This window comes from Myotis daubentonii, chromosome 2 (assembly GCF_963259705.1).
Source record: "Myotis daubentonii chromosome 2, mMyoDau2.1, whole genome shotgun sequence".
In the NCBI taxonomy this organism is placed as follows: domain Eukaryota; kingdom Metazoa; phylum Chordata; class Mammalia; order Chiroptera; family Vespertilionidae; genus Myotis; species Myotis daubentonii.
The window spans coordinates 205,904,277-205,931,543 of NC_081841.1; the positions used below are offsets into that span (position 1 = coordinate 205,904,277).

Here is a 27,267-nt window from a genome sequence, read left to right on the forward strand (position 1 = left end):
GAGCTAAGAAATATTCAAGCACACAAAAAAAGACTGCCTTACAAAGTAGTGAAATTTATATCATAAATATGTAGTTACCTTATAGACCATTTTATATAGAAGCTATGTAAAGAATTCCAATTTGAAGATGAGAGTTGATGGATTTTAAGTTCTCTTATAAATTCTCAGATTTAACAATTCCTGAAGCCTAACATACATTCTATATTTGTACAAAATAGTTATTGTTAATTTTTGGTTATTCATCCTTATAAATGCAGATGATTCAAAATTATCTAATTCTTTGGTTGGCTAAGAGTAACTGTGACTGACTCCACAGCCACTGAGTGGCAGTGCTCTGAATGCACAGGGTGAAATCATGGCTGACCACATTTCTTGAGGGCTGAACATGCAATTTTCCAGCTCAGAAGAAACTGGTTCTGTGACCATCCAAATACTACTTCACAAGATTAGCCTTTGATTTTTTCTTTCCTTGGAAAACTGAGAAATCTTTTTACAGATACCCCTTTTTGAACTCAAATGAGATACTTTTTATCTATCCATAGCTTCTCTACCTTTACACTTGTATATAATATTTAAAAGACTGATAAGTTAGGCCTGGAGCTCTTCTGATTTTTATTGTTAGAATGAAGTATTATATAATGAGTCTGATCTTCTCAGTACAACAAGCATTCATCACTCAGTCTTTGGAAATAATTTGCTATATTGCTCCTAAATGGCCATTTAAGAAATAATTGCTCCACTGCACAAAATGGGCAATTTACTTCCCATCACCCAAAGGAAGTTTTCAGCAGCCTTTAAAAAGCAACAGTTCTGAAATATACATCTTTGAGACAAATAGTTCATTATATAGTAGGAACCTTTATATGTTTAGCTAGATGGGATTTTAATATAATTTGGAACCATGCACAAGGTTTTCATTATTAACATCCCACTGTTTTCCTTCTAAATATTCTAAACTTCAGTTCAAATAAGGATTGATGCAAAAACAGGACTTAATATCTATGTGGTAGCTTTAATTCATACAATGCTTAAGCTTTTCTGAATTAATACATATAGTACATATCTGGAAGCAGAAACCAGGTCAGCAAATTACAGTATTTGTCCATTATATAGCTCCAATCATAAAATAATTACCTCATTTATTCCTCAAAATAACCCATCAATAATGAGATGAATAAGTGCCAACAATTTTTGGAAAGAAAATAATGATTTTTAAAAAATTCTTTTGAGGCAGTTTCATAGCCTAAGTTCTGACTTGTAATCAAACATATTAAACCAGACTGCTTATATAGATGTGACAAATAACAATGAAAGACTCCCATTATCTGTTAGACTATTTGGGGGAGAGATATAAAATACTGGATTTCTCCTGGCTTCTTTAGAAATTTGTTGTGGGTATAAAAATAGCAGTTTAGAAGAAGAAGGAGAAAAAAGTGAAAAATAACTCAATATTAAATGACTCAAGAGAGCTTACCTGTTCTGTTTCAAAGATGTCCCGAAGGTGTTCAAGACCAAGGCTTTTTAGAAATTGGCTGATATTCATGTCAAGACCCGCAACTAAAACAGACATAAAGTTTCAGAAAAAAGTTTATCAATCTAAAGGAAGTTCCAGTATTTTTTAAAGCCATGGCTCTCTAACACCTGTGGCTGTGCAGATGACTTTACATAGCATAAAATAATCCTAAGTTTCATTTAGACACTTCAAGTTTTTTCTGAATTTGGTTGAGAAGTAAAAGCAGTTATCTTTATCAAGTCAGTAGTATTTATATTAATTTTAATATTATAGTGCATAACATAATTCTTTTAGTGTAATATTCAACTGTAGATATAAAATTCCAAACTTATTCAGCTACCATTTTAGTTTTCATTCCTTAAATAATCTGTTTTTCCTGATATATTTCAGTAATAAGACCCAATTTCCAATGGTTGGAAATTAATGTACTGAGATATACACAAGTAAGGACAATGTAGATGCCAAGACATTTATTCTATGAAGACATATTTCTCATAAGCTGCTATATATATGAAAACCTACAGAGAGTTAAGATATCTGTAAGTGAGGAGTTCAATTATTACCAATAGAAAAAAAGGGAATCTGTTAATTAAAACAAACAAAAGACAAGAACCAAATAAGTATCCCCAGGGCATACTCACCTTCTCCTTCCTTCCTTTCTGTGCCTGCTGCACCATCCCCCGTGTTGGATGCCCCTCCTACTGCCAATTCCGCTAAAGGGACAGTGAGGTTATCTATGCTGCTGGCAGCGGACAGGCAGGAGGGGGTGGATGCTGGTGAGATGAGAGAGGCACTCACTACGGTGGCCTGAGGTTTAAAACAGGTAGGTAAGGCCTCTGGGGGCATGGCATCTATCAGCAAAGCTCTGATATCATCAGCCTAAAAATGATACAAAAACACAAAAATACCACATTTTAAAGTGGTAAGCTTTTCACTAAAGACCAAGTGCTTTGTGAATTTTTTTCTCCTGTTTGTTTCTAGTCATTTCTTCCTCTTCCCTTCCCTTATCCACAGCTCTGGAGACTATAGTAGTTTCGGTAGGTAGAACTGGAGAAACTATTAATTAAAAAAGTATTTCATTTTTTGAGCACTGAATGTACAGTTTGAAGGCTATAGTTAAGAACACTATTAAACCTATACTTGAAATATGCTGAGAGCAGAGTAAGTGTCCTGGCCAGACTACAAAAAAAGAGTTAACTATGAGAAAAAAATCTACGAATGTGAACTATGTTGACTCCTGAAAACACTTTTAACATTAATTGAAAAGTGTACACATAATTGTTCAGATTACACGTGTATTTAAAGGATATGCAAGTTAATAAATATGTGAAGAGTTAAAAATATTTCATCTTTCATTTTAAAAAGCACATTTCAGAGTGTTAATTTTTAATCTTTGCTTTAGAAGTAGTTTCCATATTTATTTACTGTATTTTGTTTATTCTTAAGCAACTATAATAGTTTTTGTTCAGCTACTTAGTGCACATGATTTAATGCACAATTAAAATCTGCTGAACTTTTAGAGGAACAGTACTTTAATTTGGCTAGCTACTCATGAACTTCATAGTTTGTTAGCCATAACTGGTGTCAGAGGATGTGCGAGACAGCTTCCAAAGACAGCCAGACACCCATCCATCCCTCTGTATGCATGTCTGTTTCCCTTCTCTAGAATCTGGCTTGCCCATCAGTTGCTGTGACCAATAGAATGCAGAGGAAGTGATGGTCTGAGGCTTTTGAGCCAGGATTTAAAAGGACTGACAGCTTCTACTTTTCCTTCCTTAGAAGCTATCCTCCATGCTGTAAAGAAGTTTGGGGTAGACTTCTGAGTGATGCATACCATGCAGAGAGGCCCTTAGGATGAAAGGCCATCCTGGACACTGCAGCTTCAGCTGAGGTCCAAGTAAGGTAAGTGCACAGACAAGCAGAACTACATCGCTGAATCCAGTCAACCCAAAGAATCACTGTATTAAGCCACTCACTCAATTTTGGTTAAGCTACTAAGTGTTTTGGAAATCATTTGTTACTTAGCAATAGATACATGAAACAGAATGTGTCTTGGAAATGTATTTCTGGCTTAAAAATATGGTTAGTTAAGGTGACCATTATTAACTCACTGATTTTCAGAAAGTTCAGGAAGATAATGCGTGCTTTAACTTTGCAATTAAATAATATTTAACCACAAAAACTAAATTCTTAGTTTTGAAAATATTTCTATAGTATATCAGTTTATTTTTCCATCTTCAGATGAATAATATACTGCCCAGAAGTAAATTTTTTCTAACTATCCCAAAGCCTCAGGTAAATTATCATGAACAGCAGTTGCTCTAGAGCAGCGGTTCTCAGCCTGTGGGTCGCGACCCCTTTGGCGGTCAAACGATCCTTTCACAGGGGTCGCCTAAGACCATCCTGCATATCAGATATTTACATTACGATTCATAACAGTAGCAACATTACAGTTATGAAGTAGCAATGAAAATAATTTTATGGTTGGGTCACAACATGAGAAACTGTATTTAAAGGGCCAGAAGGTTGAGAACCACTGCTCTAGAGTAATACACCTAATATAGAAGGGATAAGATATTTTGTGAGTATAATTCTTTGAGAATACACTCTACGTATTTTTCTATGATTTATCTTTTCCCTCCAAGTTAAACATGGAAAAAAGAATTACATTAGCTTACACTACTTAGTTTTTCTTAACAGAGTTTTAAAGTATATTTAAAAAGCAAATTAAAAAAATTTCAGAAGGAAGGAAGTCTGTTCTTATTCTAAGTGAAAAATGCATTTTAATACTAAAGGCCCTGGTAGGCCCTGCAATGTAATATCATCTCTGAAAGTATAAAAAGCAAGTGTGAGGATTTTGAAATGAGGACTTACTGTTGCCAAATCTAAAGGTGTCTGACCTTCTTGGTTCTTCATAGTTGGATCTGCTCCATGTGCTAGGAGGAGGGCACATAACTGGGTCCTTCCTTTTTGGGCTGCTTCATGAAGAGGAGTAAAAGCCCACTTATCTGTTGCATTTACACATGTGTTGTATTTTATCAATAATGCTGCTATGTCCACATGCTGAAGAAAAGAAAGGGATGTGAAGAGTTAAGAAAGATTACCTGGTAAAGCTCCATCACAGACACTTCCTTTATTTCACATTTCATTCCCTCTAGATCTCTATGAAGAAGCTTATTCTATAAAAGGAGTATTTACCCTACCCGCCTCCCCTGTATTCTGGACTACATCCTGCCTTGCCTCCTCCAGGACATCAGTTCCAAAATTATTATTTTGTCCTGTAATCCTAACTCTTCATGGGAAAATTTAACATTTTTATTTAGCCTTCTAACATATTCAGGCCTATCTTAAAAACAAACATTTCTCTTCTGACCCATTACTAGTATAATCTGGTTTATTTATTAAAATAGTCATCTCAAAGCTTCTTAGCCTTTGGGAACGTAACATAACACAACAAAACCGTATTTTACAAAAACTAGTCTGTCACGTCCAAAATGACTTGGGGGGTGAGGTTATTAGCAGCAGACACATTACTAATAACCTGGGCATGAGATGATGAGATCCTGAACTGTGGACTGTGCCGGTTGGAGAAGGAAAAAGAAGAGCTAAATCTGAGATATTTTGAAGGGGAAAAAATATTGGCATTTAGGAAGACAAATTAACTACAGAGGAAGGAAAGAAGAAAAGTCCTTTGTAGGAAAAGTTTAAGTAGGAATCCTATCTAATAAAACACAAAAAGGGTCATTGACCGTACCTTTGCTATGCTTCCCATTGGCTAATCAGGGCGATATGCAAATTAACCGCCAACAAAGATGGCGGTTAATTGTCATATGTAGGCTCCAAGCGGTGGAGCGAAGCCAAACGGCCCCGAAGCCGGCTGAGCAGCAAGGCCTCACGGCCCGGGAATCAGCGGAGCTGCGAGGCCTCATGGCCCCGGGATCAGCGGAGCTGCGAGGCTCATGGCCCCGGGATCAGCGGAGCTGCGAGGCCTCATGGCCCCGGGATCAGCGGAGCTGCGAGGCCTCATGGCCCCGGGATCAGCGGAGCTGCGAGGCCTCACAGCCCCAGGGCCAAGCAGAGCTGCGAGGCCTCACGGCCGGGGGGGGGGGGGGGGAGGGCCCTGGCCGGAGCCCAGCCAGAGCGAAGGCCTGGGTCCCGGAGGAAAACTGGTGCCAGCAGCCAAAGGAAGGGAGGGCCTATTGCATGAATCTCTTCATGCAACAGGCTTCTAGTCTATTATAATAAAAGTGGAATATGCTAATTAGACCAGACAGCACAACAATCTTCTGGGAGTCCTTCCAGATGACCTTCGGGACGAAGCTGCGGCTGTGAGGGCTGAGGCAAGCTGCCGCTGCTGCGAGGGCCAAGCCCCTTGCACGAATTTCGTGCATCAGGCCTCTAGTGAAACTATAAGAACAGTAAGGTTCACTTGGGCTATACAGTTTTTGGGATAAAATATCAAAGCCATGATGTTCTGTAAATGGTCAGACACAAAAGGTTGAAGCACAGATAAGAAGGCATCGGTTATTCATTCAATTACCCACTCACCCATCAACCAAATATTTATTGAACACCTACTAAGTGCTTGGCACTAGAGGTAGGAACTCCAGGGGAATGACAAATTGGAACACTGAGCTGAAAGCTATAGCTACTTGATAAATGAGCTCATTAAGAAAAGGAAACAGAAAGATAATCACAAGGGGGATAAAGCCTTAAGAACAACAATATTTTGGGAAAGGAGAGTGGAAGACAAAAGGGACAATAATAACAGCAGAACTAAAAAGAGGCAGGACTATGAAAAACAATGTAGGAGAAAGTTTCAGGAGAGTAGGTTCTCTCAAATAATACCAAAGATTTCAGCTTCTTTAGAAAGTCCTTATAAAACAAGCTTAAGACAATGGATTATGCAAAGGTGATACTGATGCATGATTAGGCTTTTGAGAATAATAAAAATTAACTTTATTCTTATATACACATTTAAGGATGCTAGTTTGGTTACCACTAAAGTACGTCTGAAACCCTTTTCAACACCAATATTCTATAATCTTTGTGCAATTGGCACATTGGTGTTCTTTATGGATACATTTCCTGGAATAACTTGATTACTTTAAAAAAATATATCTCTTTTTATTGATTTTTAGAGAGAGAGGAAGGAAGAGGGATAGAGAGAGAGAGAGAAACAATGATGAGAGAGAAACATCATCAAATGACTGCTTCCTGCACATGCCCCACTGGGACCTGAGCCCGCAAACTGGGCATGTGCCCTGACGGGGAATTGAACTGGTAACCTCTTGTTTCCTGGGTTGACGCTCAACTGCTGAGCCACACCAGCCAGGCTGACTTGATTACTTTTGATAATTACTCAGAAGATTATCTGTTGAGAATAAATTTCTAACTCTCGCTATTGCTCAACTTCAATATATTGAGTTATCTAAACTGAATTTCATGAGAATGGGAAGAGATGGTGAAAGGGAAGACAAAAATCCCAAGATGGGATTTTGGACATGTTTTTTCCTATTTTCCTTAAGACAATTTTGGCTCTCTTAAAGGTACCTATTTCAAAAAGAAAAGGCACTTTTTTTTCCCTGAGGTATCATTAAAGTTTTGTTTGTTTTTTTTTAACATAATACAACTACTTATTCATTTTAAGAAAGGTAATTTGATAATACAAAGAGAAGGAAACTTATTAGAAAATACAAATCAGATTTGTATAGATTTCTAATAAAGATTCCATATTTACTTTGACAATATAAAGATTTAAAAAAAGCATAATCAGGGGAGAATTACTGAGAATAGGATGTTTTGTGATATTTTTGGGATTTTGAATGATATCATCATTATAAAGCTAATCTTATCACAAAGATAAAAATAGGCACCATCTATACTACTATGTCAAAATCACTTAAAACAAAACAAAACCTAGTCATTTATCTCCCTTATTAGAAGAATACATCTTAGTTATTTTGTTTAGTTAACCCAAAAGCATGGGATAATTTCAAGCTTCTTCACAGTAAAGTTACAACTTGAATTGTGTTTCTGATATTAATTTTACTCTACTCCCATGGGTACTGAAAGAATAATACAATTTGGTAGACTAATTTTCACAGGCTTCCAAAATTAGGTAGTCCAAGGAAAATTATGTGTATGTATATAAAGTGTATTACATATATGGTGTGTATTATTAAACTTTCTTTAAATTTATAGTTTATGTTTGGGGAAACCAGTTAGAGGCTTTAAAAACTTGCTGACAAAAGTCTGACTGAAAGAGTGATAAATAAAAAGGAGTATATTACTACCTACGTACACTAAAAACACAATTATTAAGTTTTTTAAATATCTACACCACTGAGGCAAAAATAGAAACTGAAATTTAAGGCTGACACATGCTATAAATAAGCTACAGGTCAGTTCTATACCACAGATAAGAGCAAAGTCCTGAAAAGTGAAATGGTGAAGATACTAAGTACTGGCAGGCCTAGAAAAGGAACTGAACCCTTAGAATGTTTCCAGGAGAAACAGTCCATTTAATATGGTTTCAGAATCCAGCTTTCAAATGTTTTAAATGACAAATACAATGTAAAAAGGGCCCTAATTTAACGTAGGTGGGAAGCAGAAGAAAAACATGCTTGGTTTTTGCAGGGGGCCTGAGGGAGTCAGGATATTCTCATTCTGAAGGGCACGGAAATCACAGAGAATATGAAAATCACAGTGACTAGTTTTTATTTATAGTTTGTCAGGCGTTGGTAAACCTGGAAACTGTCCTCATCAGTAGTGATCCCAACTGTGAGACCCCTGGTACGCACAATCTGGCATCTGTGAGTTTTATAGCCCAATCGGGACTAAGTGGATGAGCAGACAAGCAGCAGCGTTCATGCTCTCCCTGTGTGATTCCCTGGGCCTGAAGCGGCCGTGGTGACTCCGTGAGTTCCAACATATGGCACCAAGGCAGCCGATACATTCCTCTTCCTCTTTTGGCTGATGATTAGTTACAGTGTTTTGAGAGCATGGCTGGACTTTCACTGTATGGTTTTAGCTAGTCAATCCAAATTCTATGAAACTATATATACCAATAGCTCAACAATTTACTTGGTTATTTTAAAAATGTGGATGATAAACATAAGCAACCACAATTTCCATGTCTACAAAGGATTCCTGGCTTTTATAATTTCTAAAATCTACTTGCAGTAGAGTATTAGCTGTATCAATAAGTATTAACTGAGCTGCTATTATATATTTATGATTTTTTTATAATAATAAAAGCATAATATGCTAATTAGACTGAATGTCCTTCTGGACATCCTTCCTTCTGGACAAAGCCGCAGCGGGCAGGGGCCACAGCAGAGGTGGCAGAGGTCCCCAGCCATGGCAGTGGCAGGCAGGGGCCAGGCCAAGGCTCTTGCACAAATTTTGTGCACTGGGCTTCTAGTTGTACTATAAAAAGTGAGGTCCTTGGCCAAAAAGAGAGTTGAGCTTAATTGGGGAGGCTAGAAACACTCGGAATAGAAAATTATAATTGTGCTAAATTATCTATTTATTTCATATACAGTATACATTTAACAAAACAGTAAATGTCAGTAAAGTTTTCTAGACTTGAACTTTAGCATGCTCACCCCATAGGATGCTGCATTATGAAGAGGAATTAAGCCACCTTTGTCTTGGGCATTAACATCTGCTCCATGCTCTAGAAGATATTCTGCTACTTCCAGGTTATTGTAGCCGGCTATTAAAGTAAAAAAAGGCAAACATGTCAGTTTAAAGGGAAAAAAATTGTATATAAATAATAAGGATCGAAAAGATGCTGAAGTTGTAGTACTTTTTGCTTTAAAAGCTAATACTATTATCACATAATTAAGAGACTTTACAGTAAGAAATTATATAAAACTTTGTCAATCCAAAGCATTTACTAAGTAGTACTCTTTATGCTCAGCATTCATCTCCCAATAATCTGTCGTAGGTACCAGAGAAGGGACAGTGAGGCTTTGGCATGCTCATGATGCTGACCTGCCAGGTGCAGAGGGGTTGAGTTTCTACCCTGGGTGTCCCTGCAGTTGATATTCTCTGGGGTGCAGAGCTTTTGCACTCTTGCCAGGCAGCCCTTCTTGGCAGCATCCAACAAGGCAGCATCTCCTCTCAGTAAGTCCTGAATATCCGTGTCTCCTTCTTTAACCAAATCTAAAGGTGTATTTCCATCTCTGTTCTTTTTAGTTGGATCTGCTCCATGCTACAAAGAAAAAACAAATGGGTTTGTATTTTCTGTTGTATCTTTCTTTAAGTTTGTTTATTTAACTTCACCTTCACTCCTCCAAGGAAAGTTATCTATTCTTCATGCATTTTGAACAACAGAGGAAGTATCCTGTTTTATTTTTCAAATTCCCTACTTAGCAGTTTACTGGATCAACTTTCTAACTACTACTAAACCAAAGCCATAAGTCTAAGGATGGTGAAATGGCGAAGATACTAAGTATCTTTTACTTTTTATCCAATATACTTTCGCAGACTCAAAACTGTCTTTAGAAACACCGTTTCCTTTTAAGAATAGTCTGGATGTTAAATTTTGATCAGATTTCAATTACACAAAGATATTCAATGAATAGCATGAAAAAGAAGTAAAAAGAGGAGCACATACAGGTAGAAAAAGTACTTAATTCTAAATGCAGAAGAAAATTTGGTGATTTTAAAATATTTTTATTATAAGTCTTAACATCTATCATGAAATGAGGTATAAATATATTAACAATTAATTTGCTTTTAAGAGTTTAATCATATATACTATGAAATAAAGTAAATAAAAGTCAAGAATCTTTATTACGACAGTCTGCTATTGGCCCACTGGAGAAATTTGAAAGATACAAGCTAGACAATGAATTCAGTGACTTACTAACCAGTGATAATAGAAATGTGCATCAAATACAGTGTTATTCTCAATATTCATGATAATATATTTGATGCCATAAGAATGGTGGAAGAAGAATTTTATTTATATTTAACCAAGGACAAGTTTTTCTCTAGTTAAAAAGAGAGAGAGAGGGAGGGAGAATGAACTACATGTCCGGACATTTTTCACATCCTTTAAAAAGAACACAAAATTATTTAGTTTCACATAACTACTAATTTCTACTATTTCATGTATATACCAAAAATTTATATAAATAACTTTGTTTAGAGATTACCTTACATTTTAATTAAAATCTGATATTAAAATAAAGTTTTTATAAGATATATTAAATAACGTTTAATAATGAGGAGTTTAACAATAAAATAGCCAGTAAAAAAAATCAAACTTGATAAAAAAACTTGTTTTTCTTTGTACAAATGTTTTCTGATATCAATACTATAAGTATTAGATAAGCAATGCAAACTAATTCAACTCTTTCCAAAACCTACCTTGATGAGCTATAATTATCTGAACTTAATCAAATCAGTTCAGAAGGCACTTCAGACACTACTCAAAGCTATGTAAGTATCATGATACCACACTTAAACATCCTCCTAAAAAGGAAAGTGGAAGCGGCTCTGTAGCACTTATTGTACATAACAGAATTTACCTTGAGGTAATTTTATATACTAACCAAAAATAAATATAATTACTTTATAATTTTTAAAATTACGTACTTTTAAAAGGAGCTTGCAGATTTCATATTTTCCTTTAGCTGCTGCTTCATGGAGAGGGGTAAATTTCCATAAGTCCGCCACATTGACAGAAGCCCCATGCCTTACTAAAAGCTCAGCTACTTCATAGTGTCCATATGAACAAGCATTATGAAGGGGCACCAGGCCACTAAACAGAAAAAAATTATTTTTAAGACATATGACAAATCTTTTGAGTTAAAATGATAATTATGAAAATAATAATGAAATTCTTCTATGGCATTGACCATACTACAGACTCACTTAGAAAATTCTCCTCTGGTCTTGAAGATATAGTCATCCATTTCCAAGTGAGGCTTAATAATTTTTAAAATGTCCCTTTCAATATAAGGACTTTCCATAGTTTCTTAGTGAAGGATATAAATTCAGTAATCCTTATCCTTAAAATACATATATCCTTGAAATACACACGCGCGCGCGTGCACACACACGCACACACACACAGAGAAAGGTTGCATCACAATACTTTCTTTTTATTTTATTGAGTTAGAGAAAGAGAGAATCAATGTATGTGCCCTGAGTGGGGATGGAACTGGCAACCTTGGTGTATTGGGATGATGCTCTAACCAACTGAGCTAACTGGCCAGGGCCTCCATCACAACACTTTTCATTTAGGTTTCATCCCCTGGCAATATAAAGCAACACTACAAAGTGATTTTAGGAATAACTACTTAATAATTTGGTTTATCCTCTCTCAAATTTTCTTCCATTTGGGTTTTCCTAACGATAACACTGCAATCTTATAAAATGTACAATGCAATTTAGGTTATTTATTTAGGCAAATTCTACCTTTAGGTTTTGGTTTTTATTTTTATGTTTTCTGTGTAACAGTTTAAATATTTAGGTGCCAAGCAATGAAAACTCAAAATCTTAAGTGACAGAGAAACTTAAGTATTTGTTAAAGAAAATAATGGTGTGAACCATAAACTCCAGTCAGATGAGAAAATCTAGCCGCCTTATTATGAGCAAACTATTCTGAGATGACTCTAAGTTCTGCTGAGAAGGCAGCTGATAGTCTAAAGGGACCAAAAATGTTCCCATAAAAAAGGGTGCATCAAACGGGTAAGTTTAATTTGCACTTAAGACATGGAACAAACTAGGTACAAGTGCCTTTTTATTTAGAGATCATGCTTTTTTTTTCTTTTTAATGTTTTGAGATCAAAATTCTAAGTGCTAAAATGGGCAATATTAACAAATGTTGCTCTCCGTACACTGTAATACTTTGAAAGAGCTAGTGGTACTATTACTGAAAATTATGTCTGATGTGTCCCATAACAGTTAATTGAAGTTTGAGTTGTATGGTTTAATTCTATAGTATTGCATAGAAATGTGCTTACTTATATTTTGAGATGACGTGAAATTAACTCAGAAGAAGCTCATTTCAATTAAAACTTCCTCTTGCATTTCTAAATAGCTTTCATGGTTGCTTTAAAAACTCTGTCTAGCCCTAGTTGGTTTGGCTCAGTAGACACAGTGTCAGCCTGGGGACTGAAAGGTCCCAGGGTCTATTCCGGTCAAGGGCACATGCCCGGGGTTGCGGGATCAATCCCCAGTAGGGAGCATGCAAGAGGCAGCCAATCAATGATTCTCATCATTGACGTTTCTATCTTTCTCTCGCTCCCTCTCCTTTCCTCTCTGAAATCAATAAAAATATATTTAAAAAATAACACAACTCTGTCTAGATAAACAGACATAATTTAGCAAACTAATATAAAAATATAGATGTGAATTAGTAAAAAAATAAAATGTTTCTATTTTAATACTGATGACTTTGGGATGGATGGCTTCTTTTTGGAAGAGATTATACATTTTTTATGGCAAAACAAGGGTTAAACAATAAATTACAAACTATATAAACACATTCATACTATATATAGGCATTAAAAGGATGAGATAAACTATTAAATACTGATATGGAAAGATATTCAAGATATACTACTAGATGAAAAAAGGAAATTGCAAAGCAAATTGTCTGGAATGACATTATTTATGTTAGAAACAACCACAACCCCCACAGCAGCATACACACTAGTACATGCATTTAAAAAATTGGGAGGATTACAACAAAATTTTAATGTTGTAATTAATCTCTAAGAGGTGAATTTTCACTTTCTATACTATACATTTCTATGTTTTAGTTTATACTTTAAACTTTAAACACTTGCATTACTTTTTTTAAATAGGAAAAACAATCAAAGACCTAAAAAATATTAAAATACTTTTTTTAAGTCTCAAAAGAATGAATCCCAAACAGTTGGATTCTAACACATACCCTTTGTCTTTGGCATGGACGTCGGCACCGTGGTGTAGAAGGTACTCCACAACAGACACACGATTATAGCCTGCCGCAAAGTGTAAGGGTGTAGAATGCCGACCCTCTAAATCTCGGCAATTCACATTTTGAGGGCTGCAAAGTTGCTTTTATGGCACATACACACAGACAAACATAAGAGGAACATTAACATTTAGTCACAGACTTTGCTCCAAAATACTACAGGTATCTGGATAACTTGTAATTTTCCAATATTTATTTCCAAAGATTAGATAATACAAGTGATGTTTAAAAATCAGTACTATGTCTAAAAATATTCTTACTATTTACAGAGCAATTGACTCTCACAAAATCCTAATAAAAAGGAAAAACCCATAATAAAGCAAGCATTTGCAAGGCAACTGATGCCTTACTTTTTCATCTTTTAAGGCGTTTGCTCCCCAAGACTGCTAGTCACAGCATTTTTGCATGCTCTTAGCCATTCTTCTCTCAAATAAGAGCAACCCCACTTGACTGCAGAGTTACCCAGAGTTCTTGTCTCCTCTGTTGGGGCAAGAAAAAGGCTCTGGAAAAACTGTATTAATTCTGCTTGGGCCACACACTTGGCCCTTTGATCCAAAATACAGTTTGCTTATTAATAAGTGACAAAGTTTAGTTTGAAAAAAATAATCTGGTATGACTGCCAATAACAATATTGCAATTGGCCTTTCTTAAAAAACAAAACAAAAATATAATAAAACCAACAAAGCCATGCAGTCCACAGTGCTTTACTTGGTCTTTGGGGGATGTTTGTCTAACTCTACAAGTCGAACTGATTCTAATCGTATTCTAGTTTTTGGTTTTACTTCCACCTCTTTCAGCTATGCCCTCCAAACCTCTCCTCTATCTCCTTTTCTCCTTTTGAATGTTACCATTTCAGTACCAACGCCACTCTCCTTGATTACAAGCAGTAGAAGCAAAGTAAGGGCTGACAGGCTGCATCACCAGTGGTGACAGACGAAATACAATGATATTGGAACAATCATTTACACTTTGTAAAAAATGTCATATTCTTTCAGTAAATTGCTATCTGTGAAGTTGGTAATTATCTCCATTTTATAAATAAACCAAGGCTCAGTGAGGCTAAGTGAATTCCTTTTTCATGGGGTTGGTAAGGAGTAGTAAAGACTCAGACCCTGTTCTGATCTTTTTGGTGCATGGCTGGTTAAAAATGAAGAACCTGTTTCTATTGATATACTCAGTAGGGGCTTTCACACTGGTAGGGTGAAAACAGGACTTTTCAGACGGTACAATTTTTACATGACGGAAACAAGTCTGGGCAGTATTAGGGAGAGCCTACAATCGTATTGACTCTATGTGGAAAAGCACCAGACTCTAACTTCTGAAGAACATTATCATCTGATCAGGTCAAACATCTTATCTTTTCATGGTGAGTCTGTGGCAACATTAACACAAAAATTAGAGAGTAAAAATATACAATTAAATAAAAACGAATAAATTAATACATAAACTAAAAAGAAAGGATGCAAAAATTGCTAGTAAACACCAGTGGTGTCTTACATGACTGAAGCACTTACTCTTCTGGTTCTTATTTTTTAATTTAACTTTTTTTTCTCCCCAGAGAAGACTGGCAAAATCGGAATGAGGGAGGAAATGAAGAAACACAACTCATTTTACCAGGTTACAAAAATAAAACCCCTTTCTGCTTATTAAATACTTGCTTTTCGATATTTGGATTTTTTAAAATCTCTAGTCTGTTTTACTTTCTTTTTGAATGACAAAGCAATTTCACATCCTTTCTAGTTGCTTTATATAATGTCAAATATGTTACTCAGCAAACAGCTTTTCTTCTAATATCTAATTTCTAATACTTTCTAAAACCTCTACGGAAAGAAATTTATGCAGCCTAATTCTCACTTAATTTGTGCTTTTTCTTCCACCATTTTGATTCCATTCAAAAAAACATAGTTGGTCCTTTATTGTGAATAGACTGTTTAGAAACCAGAAAGGTGCAGTATATTTACACACAAAAGATAATGGAATTTTGTTAATTTATTACATTAAAAAAGTTTTAATTTCATTATAATGGGTACATCTAGCAATTCTAGTGCTGAGATTACCATGCTGTGACACAGGAGTCCTAATCATTTTTTATATTTAAAAATTTTCCTTTATTAGGATACACTTCAAATTACAGAGTATTTTTAAGAAAAAAAGAAAAACACACTGTAATTTTAGATCTAAGAGAACTTGAAATTTTCTCTCCAGTGGCTATTTATTTACTATTTTCTTTAAGTAACTTAGATATTATTATATGATGAAAGAAAGACTGAAAGTGACCACATATTAAAACAAAAATAAAATTTCTAGGCCACAGAGCTTAAAAAGTGTGTACCGTCACTTTCAAATAGTATACGTCATCAAGAGTGCTATAATTAGTTTACTAAAAGTCACAAAAATAGAGTTGGCTTATTAATAAGTGACAAAGTTCAATTTGAAATAAAATCTGGTATGACTGGCAAGAACAATATTGCAATCGGCCTTTCTTAAAAACAAAACATAACGAAACCAAAAACTGTATCCCTTTCTTCTATCTTAATCTCTACATGAATGATTGTAGATGGGAAGTGTGTATGTTTTTAAAAGTATATTTGATATTAGAATATACTTTTCATTTGAGAAACATTAAATTTATAACCATTGTTTATACCACAAATAAAGGTTGATTAAAATTTTCTTAGCAAGCAGAGTTACATAAAGAGGAAAACCCATCTTCTGCATATAAATAATTCCTAATGGTTGCAGGATCATTCTTTCCCAGAGCCAATGTGAGAATCTCATGGAAAACTTTAAGAAACAATGTTTTAAACATTATTGTACTACTACATGGGCTTGAACTAGCTTAGAAATTTATGAACGCAGCCAAAAGTAACAATTTAATTAATGTAAGTGAAAATAAAAGAGCTATCACATAACCACAAAAAAAGTGACTAAAAAAGAGTTTAATGAAGGTAAGGCACATACTAGGAAACTTTTTGTGGTTAGAGATCTCTCTTGTTTATGCACCTATTCTGCTCATTCCTTTCATTGTTTGGATTTGAGTAGTTTCACTTACAAGCTTAAAGTGAAATGGTTAGCAAAGCTTCAATAGTGCTACTCAAGACATTAAAAGCATTAACTTACCTTCACAGTTTCCAAGTCTCCAGCTTTAGATGCCTCTAAGAGTCGATAGTCAACATCAGAAGTACGCATAGGTGTACTTTCTGCATAAAAGGAAAGACTAGTGTTGACTTTCAAGGAATCACAGAGTAGTTAAAGAGGGTAAATTATTTGGTGAAAACAAAGATTAAAGGATCAGATTCTGAGACCTATCTTTTTCAAACAAAAGATAAGTGGTTTCTTACTTCAATCTATATCCATCTCATCCTAAGCCAAATTTAAATAAATTCTAAGACACATAAATCCGTCTCCAACCCTGCTACTCTATTCTTCAAACTTTCTGGTCAATACTTGGCATAGGGGAATGAAGATACAAAGCACCACAAGACCACGATCACCTTCATGACAGATTGGTTTTACAAAGTGTTGTAGCAAAGCTTTGCCATGGATTTTGTTATGCAAACCTAAGGAAGCCACTCAGCTTTCAGTACTTAATGTTCAGCCCTTCTTTTGGGCCTCAGTTTCCTCAATATGAAACAGAAGTACTACTCCTTAAATCAGTGATCTTAGAAAACATAATCAGTGTACAAAAAAAGGCCTACTAAAAAAAAAGAAATTTAATTCACATTTATTGAATGGCTTTAAGGAAATACAATTCAAAATGTCTGTAAAATGGAAGGCATTATGCTAATTGAAATAAGTCAGTCAAAGAAAGATAAATATCACATGATCTCACTCATTTGTGGATTATAATGAACAATATAAACTGATGAACCAAAACAGATCCAGAGACAGAGAAGCATCAATCAGATGCTCAAACCTCAGAGAGAAAGTATAGGAGGGTGGGGGTAAGGGGGAGAGATCAACCAAAGGACTTGTATGCATGCATATAAGCCTAACCAATGGACACAGACACCAGGCGGGTGAAGGCATGAATGTGAAGGGGGAGGGGGGGGGAATAGGGGGATAAGGACATATATGTAATACCTTAATCAATAAAGAAAGGGAAAAAATGTCTGTAAAATGAGAGGTGTGATATAAATACTAAGTAGAATATAATTAAATTGGGCTGTTAAGTCTATAAGTATGAGGCTAACAAATGGAGTCTTTTGATTAATCCAATATAAACAAAACAAAAATGCATTATACATTGGCCTCAATGAAAACGTTTTTTTTAAAAAAATGAATGTACTATATCACTCAAAATACATTTATGAACAATAAGTGCAACTTTTATAATGTGTACGCACATTCAGATAATAGAAATAAAGGACTGAAGTCCAGGAGAATGGGTTTAGACTGGGCTCTATTAACTGTGACAGACAAATCACCTAACAGCTTAGTTTTTGCGCCTATTAAGTGATTGCTGGTTTCCCTTAAATTCCTTTCAGATTTAAGATTGCATTACTTTATGATTAGAGACATCTTTATTCAGTCCACTGTGCAAATGGGAAGATCTACTGATGCTAAAAAAAGGTTTTAGATTTCAGAAGAAATACTTCTCTTTCTACTCTAAAGTGCTTCGTTCAGGAAAAAGATTTTTACAGAGTGAGTTATGAGAACTCTTTAACGGAAGACAAACTGCATTTATTTAGTCATAATAATAATAGCAAATAAAATGTTAAGATTAAAGGGAGGAAAGAATAGAGTATTTCATCTAATAAAGTACATTTTTGAGATATCAAAAATTATTTTTCTTTGAGCGAGATTATTACATTTGTTAGTTAGGAAGCGTTGAGGAAGGGAATTAGGTTTTGCTCATTTTTATATTCCTTTTTACATGGAGATCATTCAGAAGGCATCTGCTGAATTGACTTCCATGCTATTCTATGTTGGGTCAATGATGTCAAATCTTAACTCATTGGCTTCCCTTATTCTGTCTTTCACATCTCATTTGCCTCCATTCTAACTGTGCATGGCATTACTGCATATAAGGTGTGCATATTATGTCCCAATGATAGTGATTCTGGTAGTTGGTAAAACTCATTGAAATAGCCTTAGGGAATCTATAGATGATATTTTTAGTTTATCATTTCAACAGAATAAAATGACAACTGTTTATGTACATAGAGTTAGAACTTCAGATATTTTCAGATTCTAGCATTTGAAGGATACAATTACTATGGTTGAATTTTTAAATTCTAAAAATGATTTGAAATTGGCACACCTGTCTATGCAGACTGATTTATAAAAGATATAATTTTACAATCACACAAAAATTGTTATCCTATATAATAAATAAAACCCTAATATGCAAATTGACCAAACAGCAAAACAACCGGTCTCTGACGTGCACTGACCACCAGGGGGCAGATACTCAATGCAGGAAGTCGGGCTCATGGCTGGCGAGCACAGTGGCAGTAAGGAGCGAGGGGTGTCCCGGACTGTGAGAGGGTGCAGGCCAGCCAGGTTGAGGGACACCCCCACCAACCCCCCCCCCCACGCCCAGTGCATGAAATTTCGTGTACCGGGCCTCAGATGCTTCTGAAAACTATGAGAAAGACTTAGTCCTAATCAAAGAATAGAGTTATTTAAAGATATTGGTTAATTACTATACAAATAATGCATCCATTATAAATCCTGAACAGGCTTAGATTCATTTTTAGAAATAATGTGAACGAAGTATTAGCTGAAAGGACACACACACAGCCCAGGACCATTTATACAAAGAGATGCACAATTAAAAAAACACACATAAAAATGAAGTTAAAAAGGAAATACAGTCAAAAGAAGACTAGCTGATATGCAAAACACTGTATTAATAGAATTCTTTATAAGCACACTGACTTCAAAGAGGATGAAAATAAATATTTCACCTAGGGTCAAAGGCTAGAGATTGGTTTCTAATTTTTTTTAGAAACCCTAATTCTTTCTGTCTCACCAAAATGAAAAAACAAACAAACAAAAAGCTAAATAAGGACACACACAAAAAATGTCAAATATCCACTATACTATGTTAAAAAAAGCTAGAGTTTCAAAGCCTGAAAGGCCGTTGGTTATTTTAAAAAATCTCCTGTAGACTTGTTTAGTATTGGACTACAAAACTGGCAATAGGTCTGAACGGCTTATTTCAAAATGCAAATAAATGCAAATGGGGATTTCAATTGTAATTTAGCTATGATTAATTCCCCAAATCCTTACTTCTGTAAAGGATTAGGTAAAAGCGATGCAATAACCACAATGGAATATATAATCAGAAGAATTCAAGTTAAGATCTGTTCAAAAGAACTGTCTGTGATGCTAGTAATACTCTATCTGTGCTGTTTAATACAGTAGCCACCAGCCACGTGTGGCTATTGAGTGTCTGAAATGTGGTTAGTACAACTGATAAATGATTTAAAATTCTAATTTTAATTTTAGCTAAATTTAGCCACATGTAGCTAGTGACTCACAATTGGATAAAGTATGTTTAGAAAGAAAGGTCCAATCTTCTAAAACAATTTTAAAATGCTCATTTATAAAAAACTGCTTATTTTCTTTAATCTGACATTAATTTTGACATAAATATTGCCAGTAGTTTATAATTAAGACTTACCGTCATTTTTTTTTTAATGTTATAGTTAGGACATTTAATGTAGATTTTTGGAAGGTATCCATATAGTTAGACCATATTATTTATGAATTAACTTCTGGATAGTAAAAGGGATATTACAAAATATTCATTATAAAAAGGGGGTCCTGCACCTGATGGAGTAAAGGACTGGGCTACAGGTAAGAACAAGAACTAGGACTTCTGAGTTGTAGTCTGTTGCTTTCCCCATTTTACTCTTCCACTTTGTTATGTTATTCTGGAGCAGATAAACTCCACAGTCAAAATTAAAGAAATGAGAAATAAGGGTCAGGTATAGGAAATTTCTGTTGTAGCAATTTCATCATTTTTCAGTAGGTGGACTGTGTTATTTTGTCTGATTTTGGGGTTTTGGGAACTAGTGTCTATTTTTGTATCAGTCTTATGTATATTCTTCCTCAATAAACTAAGCACTTAAAGTATCAAACACTGTACTAGGTGGGCACTGTTAATACTCAGCCAGGTTTTATAATTATATTTAAGCCAGGAAAACACAAGATAATTTCAGAAAAGTGCAATGAAGTTAAATTACAAAACACAGGTCAGAATATAACATTTGTAAGAACAATTAATTAAAGATCCTAACCAAATGAATGACCTGAAATTTTCTCTATTGACAGATTTTAGAGCTACCATAATTCCACACTGTTTATATGAGCTTTAACTAACCTTTGATTGTAACACACAAGTCAGGTTTTTAATTTAAACCTTTTTCTCATGATACCTACTTCACCTCACCAAAAAAGCTGACAGAGAGAGCCACTGGCTAAACTATAAGGAAGGAAAGGCAGCAAAAATATTCAAACAAACAAACATTCCAAGGAGTTGCTAAAAACAGGAGGTACAAAGTTTGTCTGTGTTAATTAGTGGATGGGACATGGGAGAGAGAGAATAATGCAATGGTTAGCGATTTGAACTCACCACTCAGGATCTGCTGCACTGCTTCGTTTCCCATCTGCGCTGCAGTAAAGCCTTGTAAGGAGATGATGGAGGGGTCAGAGCCATAACTCAGCAGGAGGCGGCAGGTCTGCAGGTGACCTGCGAGGGCAGCTCTATGCAAAGCAGTCTGACCAAGAGTGTCCAGCGCATTCATCTGTAAAATCATTGATGGGCACATGAAATCGAGTATCTAATTTTGTTCCCTTTTATACTCAAGCAAATAATTTCAAATGAGAAAATGCAATTGACATAGCTTTTGAAAAATGCCAAAGATAATTCATTATTAATTTCGCTCACTGATTCTGTAGAAATATCATCTTAAGTTAGCTTTCTCTGATCACCTTACTGAAAATCATAACAAACCTATTCTTTCCCTAAATGACCATCTTTCTGTCCATCTTCTACTCCCTGCCATTCCCCTCAACACTAGAATATGGCCAGGACTTTGTCCGATATCCACTGCCTATCACATTAAATACTTCTGGATGAATATGTTTTATCAAACTTGTTCTCAGATATAAAAACAACAGAATATGTAAACAAAGACAGTTAAAGTGATTCATTACGTTTTTTTCTAATTTTAGTAAATAATTATAATAACATGCCCTAGTTGAATTACAAACACATTTAACAAAAAGAATAATAATTCGAAGATTCACATGTTCCATTTTTAAAGGTTTGAAGAGTTGTAAAGAATAATAATTTAGTTAGTTTTAAAGCTAGGATATTAAACTTCTGGACCATGCTCATGATTTGATCAAACCTTACTGATCCTAAGCTGTTTTCCAGGATGCCATGTAAATACCTTCTACTCCAGTCAGCCCAAGTCCATGTTCATTGTACATATTGCTACTTCAGAGAAAAGCCCTTCTTTCTGCTGCTCTGGATTATGAGATCCAGTGAAAGTCCCACTCTTCTAAGAAGCCCTCCTTGAGTATTTGAAGCCTCGATAATTTCTTTCTGAACACCTATGTCAAGTCAGTGCTATCTGAAATATTATAACATCGTGATAGTTTGCTTCCCAAGTAAAACTAAGGTTATTGACAATATGGACTATATTAGGTTTTCTGGATCCTCTATAAATTCCTGTTAATGGTACATAGTAAATTATCAAATATCTGCTTGCTGGTTATTCAAAACATTTGTGCACACCTACCAAATGCATGAGTAAGAAAAAAAGGATTTAAGACAATGAGTCTCCCTGTCTCCAGTCTTGCATCGTTACAAGTAAGGCCGTCACACTTGGTTAAGCAAGGGTTCATCTAGATTCTTAATGGTGGTTTACAAATTTGCCATGAAATACTGACATATTTAATTACAGCAACTTTGCCATCAGAAAAATGACTGATTATACATAGACAGCATAAAAGCACAGCCATTAGCATGTACTGATGGAAAACACAAGCTGCCAAAGTAAACTTCTTGATTTTTTTCCTATGAATATTTCTTTATTATTTCTTCACCACAGGAGAAAAACTTAAATTTGAGAATATTCTAATCACTAATATTTTTCTGGAAATTAGATAAGAAACCCACTAAATTCTTCAATTATAGTTATGAAAATCCTCAATGCAGCTTATTAAATCATGGGAACATGGTTTGAGAATTATTACTCCAAAATACTGATCTTACCAAGTTATTCCTCAGCTTAGTGACTTATTCAAATAAACCTGAATGAACCCCTCAGCATCATTTAAGGCAACCCACAATTTACTTGTGTACCACCTTGCTTTCTGTATTTTTCCATCAGCGTCTGATATGGCTATGCTCCAGCTTTATCAGATTATGAGAAGCCCTATCTGCTTTATGAAAGTTAGTTTCTAAAGTCACTGCCAAAAGTAAAATATGCCTTTGGTCAAGATTATCCTTGAAAACACCGTAGCAGTACAATAGGAGAGACGGATGTAAAGTTTCCCGGTAAATCTAACACTAGCTAGCTTACCTCCAGTGTCTGAGCAGATTGACTAAATAGCAGATGAAGTATAGAAAGTATCTTAAACATTAAAAACAGTCTATGTGTAATAAGAGGTCCTCTCTATAAATATGTATCTCACTTCTTCATGGGCATGCACTCATGGAGTGAAACACTAGCCAAAAATCACCACTTATTAAAATTCTTTAAATTAATATTTCTTGTTCCTCTTCTTTCTCTCCATGTTTTGAAAGGGGTGGCCCTGAGTGCAACTCTACTGTGAATTCTGTGTTCTCATTTCTCTACTATGCTCTTCTCTCTGCTTCACATTCCTTCCCTTCATATATACCTGTCAAAATCAGAACTAAGAATTCACTTAAGAAAAGGATGCAACTAACACAACTACTAGGCTCTGTGTTAGATGCTTTTTGTAAATTGTCAGCTATTTAGAAGCAATGATTATGACAATCTGCAATGTTACTTTTCCTGCACTTTCATCCTCCCTAAGAACATAGCTGGAGCTTCAGAAATGCCTTCTGAGTGAATGAAAAATAAAAATAGAATAATATGTAAATGGTTACTAGAATTAACTTATAAAAAGAACTTTTTAGCTAAAACAATTCCAACCATTTGAGGAGAACTGATTTGTAACCCTAAGCTAAAAACTTGACCATATATTGAAGCTCTATGTCCTCGTTCCTATATTTATATATAAGGCATTTACTAATTTCTATAAGTAGAATTATATTCTAATATTTCAGAAAGCCCAATTTTCTTAGACAAAGTACACGTCAGACCAGAATAACACAAATTCTTCGCTTTAGTAAATGTATGCATTTTTTGTTATGAAAGAATATTATACTTCTTCCCTCAAATTCTAAATGGTACTAGTAACAAAAGAATATCTGTGGAGTGCTTTATCAGACAACATAGTGGAGGCACTATAAGAAGTCACTGAAAGGTATTAGCGAGTAATGTAATAGAGGCACTCATTCCATAGAAACAAGTAGAACAACAAAGCTAGAACAATTTGGTGATACTTAGTACAACCCACTTAGAAAGAATAACAATGGAAAACGGGAAAATATTAAACATTCTATAAGGGTTTTTGTGAGGAAGAATTATTTCTCACTAGGTACAAATGTCAAATTTCTCAGGTCCACCAATCTTAGGACTCCAGGCTTACCCCTCTATTGTCAAAATATGACTGGCAGCTCCATGCATCCATCACTCCATATATTCTCATCCAAGGCCAAAAGGCAAGTTTTTTACATCTATTTTAAAAGAGAAGAAACCTTTCCCAGCAGACTTCTCTTTATGGTTGGGGCCAGAAATGTTCCCTAAACTCATGTCTACACCAGCCACTAGCTAAGAGAATGAAATTACTAAAATTGTTTCAGATCCAGCCTTCCCTGAAGCTTCCATATACATGCAAAAAAAAAAGTTCTATAGGATCCGCAGGTCAATTTCCACCAGTGGCTATTTTATACTGCCTGCAAACTAAGAATGGTTTTCACATTTTTTTAATGATTATATTTTAAGTGGCTATATAAATATCTACATAAAATCATCAATTTTGTCTCTTGGTTTACAAAGCCTAAATATTTGCTATTTGGACTTTTAAAAAAATGTTTGCTGACCCCTGTTCTGAAGCAAGGAAGAAAGGGAAAAATAACCACTGGGTGAAAAATCGACTATCTGCTTGAGCCATTACAGATCTTTAAATTGATTCAAAATTGAAAAAAGTTTAAGGTTCCCAACTTCCTCTTATATTTAACTTTATCAAAACTGCTAATGTGCTACATTTGTTTATCCTTTTATTCAGTCATGGGATATAATCAGGGATCTCTAAAAAGTGGCCAACCTCATTTTTTATTCCATATTTTCTGAAGTGGCCCAACACACAGAAGAGCAAAACGTGCTTGCCATCCACAGTAAGTGTACGTTGTTTTCAGAGGGCAGCAGTAACTGTTCTACGTGGCTACAGATCAATCTCCATCCCCCGATTTTTAAAAGGACAATCTGGAAGGATTTGTGTTACTGCTCTAACTCCATTTCCCAGTGAAGAAGAGTGATATTTTGGAGCTAGTGTAACTTTATTTCACTGTGATCCCAGAAAACTGTTTAAAGGAGGCTCTCCTAAGTCTGGATTTATTATTCTAATCTCTTATCATTCTATAAGATAAATGATAAGTGATAGTAATTCACTCGATTGTTGGAGAAATATAGAAGATTAAATGACTCATGCATGCCACCCACAATAGCAATAGCAATACTGGAAGCACTAAAAGAAGGCCAACTCAAGGACAGAATATAGCCTATGACCTGGAAGATCTCTGAGACAACACTGTGTTTTATATTCTTGGCTTTGACAATTCTGACTCACACACTGACAATTATTCACTGAGGCAAAAAACTTGGGCTTAATTACATTTAAAATATTCTTTATATATAAAAATCAAACTCTGAAAGAAACAAAGAAATACAGTCTAGTATCTACACTAATAAAAGAGAAACATGGTAATTGGCGTACGACCGCTACCCTTTTCATTGGCTAATCAGCGAGATATGCAAATTAACTGTCAGCCAAGATGGCGGCTGACAGCCAGGCAGCTTGAAACTAACATGAGGCTTGGTTGCCTCAGTGACGGAGGAAACCAACGTTCCCCGCCTGTGGCTGCAGGCCTCTGAGCCTGCAGTTTCAAACATTGTAACAAATACCGCTGGACTTCAGCCAGCAGATTCTCAACATTGTATGAAAAGGACAGAAACCTACTTTCAGGAGCGGCGGCCTAAGAGCTGGAGCCAAGCCTCAAGCTAAAGCTGGCCCAGAATAAAAAAGAAAAGGAAAAAAGGAGCGTTTGGGAGTTCAGTCACCCCCAGCCTGAAAAGAGTCCTCAGCCCCTCACCCAGACTGGCCAGGCACCCCAGTGGGGACCCCCACCCTGAAGAGTGTGTGACCAGCTGCAAACAGCCATCATCCCCTCACCCAGGCTGGCCAGGCACCCCAGTGGGGACCCCCACCCTGATCCAGGATACCCTTCAGGGCAAACGAGCTGGCACCCACCCATGCACCAGGCCTCTACCCTATATAGTAAAAGGGTAATATGCCTCCCAGCACCTGGATCAGCGGAGCCGAGAGGCCTACCGGCACCGGGATCAGGGCCCAAACATCCTGATCGGCCCTGCTCTGTGTGTGACAGGGTGCGGCACCCCAACCCCACCCCCCTGCCCCCGGGCCCTGCTCTGTGTGTGACGGGGTAGAGCCATAACCTCCCCATCGGCCCTGCCCTGAGTGTGAGAGTGGCGGCACCCCAACCCCACCCCCCTGCCCCCGGGCCCTGCTCTGTGTGTGACGGGGTAGAGCCATAACCTCCCCATCGGCCCTGCCCTGAGTGTGAGAGTGGCGGCACCCCAACCCCCTGATCGGCTCTGCTCTGTGGGTGATAGAGGGTGACGCCCCAACTCCCCCCCCGCCCCCCCACAGGCCCTGCTCTGTGTGTGACGGGGTAGAGCCATAACCTCCCCATCAGCCCTGCCCTGAGTGTGACAGTGGCGGCGCCCCAACCCCCTGATCGGCCCTGCTCTGTGGGTGATAGAGGGCGGCGCCCCAACCCACTGATCTGCCCTGCTCTGTGTGTGACAGGGGACGGTGCCCCAACTCCCCTATTGGACCTACTCTGTGAGTGACAGAGGGGAGCTCCTCAACCCCCTGATGGGCCCTGCTCTGTGCGTGACAGGAGGGAGCTCCCCAACCCCCTGATGGGCCCTGCTCTGTGCATGACAGGGTACGGAGCCCCAACCCCCCTGATGGGCCCTGCTCTGTGTGTGACAGGGGGCAGTGCCCCAACCCCCGGATTGGCCCTGCTTTGTGCGTGACAGGGGGTCGCGCCGCAACCTGACCATCGACCCTCCCTTGAGTGTGACAGGGGGTGGTGCCCTAACCCCCCAATCGGCCCTGCTCTGAGCCCGACCAGGGGCTGCACCTAGGGATTGGGCCTGCCCTCTGCCACCTGGGAGTGGGCCTAAGCCAGCAGGTCGTTATCTCCCGAGGGGTCCCAGACTGCGAGAGGGCACAGGCCGGGCTGAGGGACCCCCCCCCCCCCTTCACCGAGTGCACAAATTTTTGTGCACCGGGCCTCTAGTTATATATATAATTGCCTCAATGGTGATCAAGCTGAATTATCAAATAAATGAGATTGCCACTCACAAGGATTCTTCTAGAGCTTTCAAATTAAAGTGTATGTATGTACTGC

The 27,267-nt window shown here is 36.7% G+C and overlaps 1 protein-coding gene across 1 annotated transcript in view; it reads right to left on the bottom strand.

The window, feature by feature from the left end:
* TNKS (tankyrase) overlaps positions 1 to 27,267 on the bottom strand; it is a 150,221-nt gene that overhangs the window by 18,194 nt on the left and 104,760 nt on the right. Inside the window, exons 12-20 of the mRNA XM_059685511.1 lie at positions 21,082 to 21,253; positions 16,617 to 16,696; positions 13,434 to 13,579; positions 11,126 to 11,291; positions 9,515 to 9,734; positions 9,124 to 9,233; positions 4,388 to 4,576; positions 2,155 to 2,392; positions 1,475 to 1,557 (exon numbers count right to left, since the gene is read on the bottom strand). Of these exons, the coding sequence (XP_059541494.1) occupies positions 1,475 to 1,557; positions 2,155 to 2,392; positions 4,388 to 4,576; positions 9,124 to 9,233; positions 9,515 to 9,734; positions 11,126 to 11,291; positions 13,434 to 13,579; positions 16,617 to 16,696; positions 21,082 to 21,253 (1,404 nt within the window). The remainder of the gene's footprint in view (positions 1 to 1,474; positions 1,558 to 2,154; positions 2,393 to 4,387; positions 4,577 to 9,123; positions 9,234 to 9,514; positions 9,735 to 11,125; positions 11,292 to 13,433; positions 13,580 to 16,616; positions 16,697 to 21,081; positions 21,254 to 27,267) is intronic.